Source organism: Halyomorpha halys, unplaced genomic scaffold, assembly GCF_000696795.3.
Source record: "Halyomorpha halys isolate HHAL.00 unplaced genomic scaffold, Hhal_1.1 Scaffold968.1, whole genome shotgun sequence".
Taxonomy (NCBI): domain Eukaryota; kingdom Metazoa; phylum Arthropoda; class Insecta; order Hemiptera; family Pentatomidae; genus Halyomorpha; species Halyomorpha halys.
This window is the reverse complement of record NW_027114226.1, coordinates 589,398-599,010: the sequence shown is the minus strand read 5'-3', so window position 1 is coordinate 599,010 and position 9,613 is coordinate 589,398. Positions and strand designations below refer to the sequence as shown.

General features: G+C 27.9%; 1 protein-coding gene across 1 annotated transcript in view; it reads right to left on the bottom strand.

The window, feature by feature from the left end:
- Window positions 1–1,626: 1,626 nt before the first annotated feature.
- Window positions 1,627–9,613, bottom strand: part of Uch (Ubiquitin carboxyl-terminal hydrolase) — a 16,583-nt gene continuing 8,596 nt past the window's right edge. The window contains exons 4-6 of the mRNA XM_014431404.3: window positions 7,244–7,319; window positions 5,869–5,927; window positions 1,627–1,884 (exon numbers count right to left, since the gene is read on the bottom strand). Of these exons, the coding sequence (XP_014286890.2) occupies window positions 1,795–1,884; window positions 5,869–5,927; window positions 7,244–7,319 (225 nt within the window). The 3' untranslated portion in view covers window positions 1,627–1,794. The remainder of the gene's footprint in view (window positions 1,885–5,868; window positions 5,928–7,243; window positions 7,320–9,613) is intronic.

Sequence of the window (9,613 nt, the reverse complement as noted above, 5' to 3'; positions counted from 1 at the left end):
AGTAATTTCTTTCACTTTTTGTTCCTGATTTAAAACAGTTCGGTAAAGGCGATGGTAAATGTTTTATCACTCCCTGAGTACAGAGGCCTAACATGGAAAATTTACCAAAATGGCCGCTATTCATTTTTAGATTTACAGTGACCAGATATTTTTTGCTCTAAAGCGAGACACTGATGATTGGAGGAAGGGAAGAGATGAGGGTATATCCAAATAATTATATACAATTAATACATTCATATACCGCAAATGTTTATATATCAGTTGTTCTTAAAACACATGTTAGCTTTCACAAACAGGTTTTAGCTTTTTTAAAATCGATTTAATAAACTCGAGGTAGCGATAGGTAGGATTTCTAACATATTGGGGTCCGCATATATGTTTTCGGTGAAAAAAAATATCGATTTTATGGTCACCCACTTACGTATCGATTTATTTGGCTTTTTGGATTTCTAACATATTGGGGTCCCTGTATATGTTTTCGTAGGAACTAGAAATGAAAAAAGAAACGATTTTATAATCATTCACTTGACCTCATGGGTTACACATTAATTTCGCGGCCAAAACATCGATTTTTTTTTTAATTTTCAGCGCCTCTGAAATCTTGTGAAGGGACCCTAATATGTTAAGGTTACAGAATTATTTTAACTAATATCTAATTTAGTTGTAAGATTTAACAGTCAATAGCTAAAATAGTTCAATTTTTTTGGTGGAACTAATTCTAACAACTATTTAGCTATTAGTTTTCACCTCAGCTAACTAAATATTAGCTAAAAACAAAAACTGAACAAAATTGAATAAAAAAAAATAAAAAAATACATTAAATTAAAAACAGCTCTTAAAATACTGTGCATATGTTCTTTAAGGCAACATATTCCCTTTTAGGACACAATAGATACATAGGGCTTGTTGTTGATTGTAAAAACGGAAATGGCATAGCCTACTCTCCTTCAAAGCAAAGCAAGGCAAAAACTGGAGGGTTCATCCACACTCCCATAGCTCAGGTTTATGTTGACATTAATGGGAATGTCTGCCATTGTGGTCTAAACTGAAATAGAAAGCAGCCACTGACTGGCTCCTACTCCTCTGCCATGCCACTGGAGTTCATCATATGGCCTGCCTTTTTAGCTCTACTAATCCTGGAAGATCACTCCTCCATTGTAGTCCTTCCTTCAAGTTTGTAAGCCACATTTAATCTTACATTCTATTTTCTTTTTGTTAGTTCAGTATTTTGGAGAAAGTAAGTGGCTAAGCGATTATTATATATGACAATCGCTAAAAAAAAGTGCTCCTCTAATGTTGACTAACAAGCAATATACCAAAAGATCACTTACTGTATGTATTTTTCTCTCTCACCCTCATCCTGACATAATGAAATAAAGTATAACGTAAACAAGTCTTTTTATGTAGTACAAAACTCATGTTTAACCTGTTGTAACCATGACTCACAGATCTGAGCCTTCACAAAGGCGAATGAAAACAGTTTTCACTTGTCTGTTACATAACATGTGATCTTTATTAATATAAATCACTACAAATATGAAATGTAAGGAAAAGGCTTAGGAAAATAAAAGTATGAACTGCAAAAACACAGTTTATACTTTATAATTCAATAAACTTACTAAAAAGTACATTTGCAATGTTTTATTTGCCAATTGAAATAAAGAAGTATAAATGCAAAAATATGGCTGTGCTAAAAAGAAAGTTTTCACTTAGGCACACAATAATGAAATTACATTTCATATCACAAAAATTTTAATATTTAAAGCATAAATAATGAAAATAAAGTATGAAGTATTAGTCCATTTTTACTGACAAAGCGCAAACTGTGAATCTCATTTCATCCGGATCTTTCTTCATTATGTCAGTAATAACTTTAGCAGCATCCTGAAAAAAAAAATAATTTATAATTAATTTTAATTATTACACAGCAATAATTATTCAACTAATTAAAATAACTAACTTTTTGGAAGAACAGTGCTAATTACCATGTTCGACAAAAAAAAAAAAAAAAGTAACCCAGGCCTGAATAAATAAATATTAACATTTCATTAGGTACACTACAATCTTTTTGTCTTTTTTTTTTTAAATAGGCCATGTTTGATGTAATTATTTTTTTTTTATTAAACTTAACCAATTTTTAAATATAAAATTGTTTAAATTATTATTTCTCAAGTTTTAATAAAGATATTTATTGCAACGACCTTACATGAAACTGGTTCGAACTTAGAATCCATGTTTTTCACACTGAAAACTACATGTTCCCTGCTCCGGAGTCGGATCACAAATAAATTCCTATGGGTGGTTCTCAGGCAATGAGAATTTTTCAGGTCCCAATGTTCAACAAAAAATCATCTTTAAAAATAAAAAATTCTGAATCTTCTTAGGATAGCCCTTAGCTAAAACCACTATCAAACAAAATTATAATTTGAAATATTTCCACCCATTATGAAGGTCACAAAGATGTCATGACAATAAGGCCATAAATAAACACAATAATGGTAAAATGAACTTAAGAAAATCATTTAATATTGAGATAGAGTAAATATTAATTTTGTTCTCATTTTATTAGAGTTACAATTAATAGATGATAAAAACAATTTTTATTTAAACAAAAGGACATTAACAATATCAATACACAAGAATGGTAATTCGAAACATTACCTAACCAACCTACAATAAATAACCTGTTAATTTTCTTTCCTGGCCGATATAAAAAAAAAAAAAAGGATATTAAATCCCTGTCAGAAAACATCACCAATTATAAGACCTGCTTCTGATATTAAAATCCTTTGAATTTAACATTGATACAAGTCTAATGAAATTCATGAGTAATTTTGAAGAAAAATGTAAATTACGTGAAATATAGTAGCACTTCTGGTAAATTGATTTTAATAAAAACGTAGCCATAACATCCCAGACATATACCTATTTTAAATACATAGTTTTAGTTTCATAATTCTTTATTTTCAGCTAGACTGATCACTTACATAACAAACGAGACAGACAATTATGCTTGACTTTATTATTTCAACTCTGGTAACCTACAGTAGGGAAATCAGATTCAAAATGTTTATGATCGCAATACTTTTCCTAATTATCTATTTCATACGTAGTTAAGCTAAAGTTAAAGTAAATGTATTTTTTGTATATTAAACACTTAGTTATATATAAAATATATGGTATGGGGGAGCATAGCTACTAAAAGATTCATATCAGATTTTTCAACCGGAATATACTATTTAAGTACCCCTAATAACCAAGTCTCACAAAATGGTTTGTGTGCGTGCATATATGAAAGGCCTAGCACAGAAATGAAAAGTATGTTGTAACTAATTAAATATTTAAGGTAGATAAATGTTACCATACTTTTTTATTAAAATTTACATACCATAAGTGTATATCATCGATTTTTCAATTTTTTTTTTCTCAAACACTGTAACAATTTTGATTAAATTTGTTACATCTATGTAACCAACCAATTGGTATAATTTATTCAATCTACACTGGCCCCCCATGCTCACTAGTCACCATATGTTACAAATAATTCCTCAAATCATTTTGTCTTCAATGGTCTTCAATATCAGGTACGTCTCATCTTCATCAAAATTGTCTTGTCTACTTATATGCTGGATTTTTAAACTTGTTTTTTCTTACTTACTTTTAATTTGGTTTATTAGAAATAATTAATCATCTATAATTGTTGTTAGCAATGATAACAAATAGATAAATATAAATTATAAATAAATTTGAAAATTAACTAAAGGAGAAAAATTTAATATTTGAGATTATCGTGAAATAAACAATTCTTCCTTATTTCTGATACTTTTTATTAAAGCATATCTAAAATGTTTCCAAGTTTCATAGAAACTTTTAAAATAGACTAAAAGTTTAAATAACCACTATGCAAAGCAACACATATATAAGTGATAAATAATATACATCTATATATATATTATATGTATATAACACACCCCCCTGGACTTACCTACGTCCAAATGTAAATCTCCAACTATCCAAATACCGCAAACAAAATACAACAACGTCAAAATATCCAGAAAAATTCCTAGAATTGCTACAAACTCTACCAGAACATACCGCTATATATACAGATGCCTCGAAGTCAGATAACGCAACAGGATCTGCCTTTGTGACACAAAATACAAGCCATGAGAGAAAACTGTATCATCTCTCTAATATATATACTGCAGAACTAAATGCCATAGCATCCGCCCTTTACTATTCCATGACAAATATACCAAATGGCAATATAGAAATAATATCGGACTCCATTAGCGAATCCTTCCTTATTATTTCTAGTCCTCTTCAAGTACTAGAAATAATGTATTCAGTTCATCCACTTGTTCAACGAATTCATGAATACTTAATAATGCTAAAACAAATAGATAAATCAGTTTACTTCATATGGGCTCCCGGACATGTGGGTATTACAGGAAATGAGATGGCCGACAAAGCTGCTAGAGAAGCGCTAGTCCTTCGAGGTAGAACCGCAGCAATCTTAACTGCAAAGGAACTTGCTCGCCCTCTAAAGGAATCCATTAATAAAAGATGGCAGGCAATGTGGGATGAAAGTCCACCCAGTAAGTTGAAACCTATAAAGAAAGATGTGAAGCCCTAGATTACATCAACCCGAAGTAGACGCTGTGAAGAAGAAGTAGTGATCACCCGACTCAGCACAGGACATACCCTGTTGATTGATACACACCTCATAACAAGAGAGGCCCCTCCAAAATGTTCGAAATGTCATAGTAGTCTGACTCTCAAACACATTTCTGAAGAATATAATCACTACAAATTAACTCTCAACCAGTTAGGGATACCAACAATTCCAACAGTTCCAATGGCGTTAAGAAATGACGAATCCGTAATAGAAAGTCATTAAATTCATCCATCAGACTATCTTAATAATCAGCCTTTAATTATTATAATTATCTATTTATCTTGCCTTATTTTTAAAATTAGAACAGTTACTTATCTGGCTTTTCATCATACTCTCCAATATCGTAACGATTATTAAACAAATTATAATTGTCTAGCTAGATAATATTTCAAATCTCACGGAAATGAATCCCACTGGTGCGGATCAGTATACCATACCAAAGCTATGAATATGGAGCAACTAGGCCTTACCAAAACCAACAACCAACGGGGGTTGATGACCAAAAATATAGATGGAGAAAAAGTGTTATTATTTTAATAATTAACAGTTAATTCTTGTACCTTTAGATCAGGCACTCTGAAGATACAGAAAAAAAAACTTTGAAACATGGGGTGTAGATCAAAAATATCAATATAAAAATATAAAGAATTAGTTATTTCACTATAATCATGATTACAACAAAACAAAAATTAACTTTTAGTTGTTTTAATTAGTCAGAATATTACAATAAAATATGAAGATAAATATTTAGAAGTGATAAAAAAAAAAAAAAATGTGGAAATAAGGAGCACTAGTAAAGATGTATAATATAATGTTGGAAAGCTAAAGATATTTGAAACATTAATAAGTAACATACAAAGTTATGGAAGATAATAGAGAGTGAAAAAATGTGTAGATAAATTGAATCTATAAATAAATGTTTTGGGGTTTTCATAGTAATTTTAAAAACACTCTTCATTTCCATGATAGGATTTCACAAGTGAGAATTTGTTTATATACTACTGCACACATATTTAGGGAAGATAAATAAAGTGTAGTTTCATATCTCATAACTTTCAGAATGAAGTTAAAATAATTTTTACTCAGAATAAGAAGTGAAATATTGTGTGATGTTCATACCACACCATATTTTTATATTATAGATTCAATAGTGTGAATAAAAAAAGTAATGTTCATACTGTGATACTTACTTCAATAAAAGTATCAGAAGAAGAAGGTCCATGGTTTATCGGGAAGGCTTTGCGCCCATCTACAAAAATAAATCTTAAATTAGGAAGAAGTTTTTCATTCTCAAAGTAAAATCAAATACATCTTGTAGCTTTAGCACTATATCATATTGAGGCTGATATGAAGATTGTTTTTTAATTTGTTGTTTTTAAATATCACTTTTTGCAGATATAAAGAAAAACTAAAATATTAGAGAAAATAAAACAAATTATTTATATCAGATATTTTTAAAGGACTATTGTATGAAGAAAAATAAAGATGAGCTTATTTTTGCTCACTTCCTAGAGCTGTAAACTTATTTGCAATGTATAGCTAAATCATTTAATATTCTGGTAAAAAGCACAACCTGCAATTCAAATATAGGTTACATGGTTTACTGTCAGGCATTTTATTACATTACAGTTCAGACATCTGGCTGGTCATCAGGTGGAAGTGTATAAGGCTAGTGTAGCCAGACCCACTACTTCCTATCTGTAGTAGCTGTCCAGTGACAGTGACAACTCCAGTCAGTTGCCCCAGGGTCCAAACTTCATTCTTTATGACCTTCAGTTTATTTGGAAGGCTAGTGTCCCAAAATGTCTGCCACTCTCGGAATATGGCTTATCCCTTAAAGCAACAAAGGTAGATGCTGTGGATGTGTCTGAATGTAGCCGGTAAATGTAGGGAATTTCCATTTTGTAGAAATCTTGCTTAAAATTTAGGTAGAAAAATCTATTAGTGGGAACACTTCATCAAATAGTAAATGGCTATCATTTGCCAACAGAAAAACAGAGATGGTAGACCTGATTCAACATCTTGGCATAACTATAACTCAGTGGTGGAGAAGTCTAATTGCTGAAAAGTGCTAAGTTTAGAGGCAACTACACCTTCAGTACCATTTTATAACCATACCTTATGATAAAAAATAGATTAACCCTACATCAAATTTTTATTATTAATAAAATATGTGCTAATCCAAGAGAACACAAAATAATTGTGTGAATGGTATTAATTGATTCTTAAGCATTATTAATTATGTCTTCAGAACCTAAATATATGTGAAAAAATAAAGGAACAATTCTAAACTTATAAAGTTGACAATTTAAACATTATGAGGTCTCATTGAAAACTGAAAGATATGCATTCTCAAAATGCAGAAAGGTAATGAATGACTCAATTATTTGAAATTTCACAAAATTCTTATTCCGTTGTTTTAAATAAAAAGTCTAATTTCATATTTTTTTATGTAGATAATGTTTTCATTCAACAAAATAAGCATTTTCTATTTTTAAAAATCCCACATAGTAATAAAATTATACTTTGTAAATGAATTTATTAATTGATTAACTGTTTACATACCAAGTTCATATAATGTTCCATCTTTGCATACAAATGCAACAAAGTGATGAAGCACAGGATTATCGTCAGTGGGTAGCTAAAATAAAAACAAATTAAAAATTAATACTTATGGCAGTAAGTAAAAGTTAATAACTTTATTTTAGGAAATTCTTATAGGAATTTGAAAAATCAAGCTCAAAAAGATAAACAATCATGACTAGATGTAAAATTTATAGTTTAAAGAAAGAAAAAGAAAAAAATACAAATTAATTTAAATAAAACAGATACATTAATATATATTCCAAATTATACATTAATATATATTCCAAATTATATATCAGATGTAAAGGTTAAAAATTAAATAAAATTTCATTTTTGAAAATAGGGAACAGAAAATTATATAAGTATTCGACTTCTGCACCAAGTTTACTTATTCGTAATTGTCCAATTCACTGTGTTAAAGTAGAAATGCAAGTACATCCCTTTGGAGCAGACAAGGCCATAGTTAACAAGGTGAGGTTTTAAATTGAACTTTTTTTTATTTTAATGTTGGCAATTTAAAATTTATTACAAATAATAATCATGAACTTATATATGATGTGATCTGAAACCAATAAAAAGTATAGTAAACTTATAAAATATTGTTTCAGTATTTTAAGCTCTAATTTATAAAATATTCATGGAATATCATCTAGTAATTTGAGGCATCAAACTTTAAAATTGGTTAAGCCATTTGCCCAAAAAATTGTTAAGTATCAACAAATTGATACACCATAACACATAACAAACCATATCAGTCTCCTTGTGGCTACGCTATGGATGGGATATCGATATCGATATTATCGAAATATCGATATTTTGTCTCCGATATCCGATATTTTGATATCGATATCGAGTAACCGATAATATCGGAATATCGATATTCTCCTTCTATAATATCGAAATATCGGTTTCTAAAAAAAAAAAAAAAAAAAACCTTTAAAGTATATATAAATAAAAGAAATATTGATAAGATATATGGCAAAGATTTGCTAATGTTATTTAATCCAAATATCGATATTTTGTTAAAGAAAATCTTCAAGCTTAATAATAGTATTTCAATATTGAATATTGATTATTCATCATATTCATTTCGATATTTGACATTTTTATAATTATTTATTTCAAACGTTAGTAAAAGTATTCCGATATTGTATTATCTAACGATCGATATATTGTTTCAATACTTTAACATCCATTTGATCTTTGATAATATTATTTATATCGATATCGATAATTACCAACAATATTCTAATAGATACAATAATCGATATTTCGATATTTTTTTTATAGAATTGTCGATATTTGGTATAATAAGATTAACAAAATTTGATAAAAAGATAAAAAAACGTACATCGATAATTTATTTTTATAATTTCATTTTCCTTTCGATATTTTACATTGTTATTAATATTGATATCAAAGATTAGAAACGATATTTCGATATTTCATTAAAAAATATTAAGAAAATCTTATAAAAAGTTTAAAAATAGTTTTCTGATATTTTGGATTGATAAATTCATGTTCATTTCGATATTCTAGATTGTTATTATTATCGATATTGAAGATTAGAAAAAAACATAAAAACACTTTATAAATAAATTATCAATTTAAATAAATTCATATTCCTTTCGATATTCGACATTGTTATTAATATCGATATCGTAGATTAGAAACCATGTTTCGATATATTGTTCAATAGAAATATCAATAATTTATTAAAAAAAAAAAAATAAAACATTTTATGAAAAATTAAAAAAAGGTACTTCGAGATTTCAATTTGAAAATTTCATGTTCCTTTCGATATTTTACATTGTTATTAATATAGTTATCGAAGATTAGAAATGATATTTCGATATTTTTTTATCGAAATAATATGTCATCACAAAATGGTAAAAGAATCTTATAAAAAGTTTAAAAATTGTTTTTCGATATTTTGAATTGATAAATTCATGTTCATTTCGATATTCTACATAGTTATTATTATCGATATTAAAGATTAGAAAAAGCATAAAAATACTTTTTTGATATTTTAAATTGAATTTATTATTAATATAAATAATTTATTAGAAACAATGTTTCGATATTTTGTTCAATAGAAATATCAATAATTTGTTAAAAAAATAAAACATTTTATGAAAAATTAAAAAAAGGTATTTCGTATTCCATTTTGAAAATTTATTATACATTTCGGTATTTCACATTGTTGATAATATCAATATCGATATTTCAATCTTATTTTTATAGAAATAGCTATATTGGGTATAATAAGATTAAGAAAATTTTATAAAAAGCATAAAAATAGTTTTTTGATATTTTAAATTGATAAGTTCATATTCCTTTCGACATTGT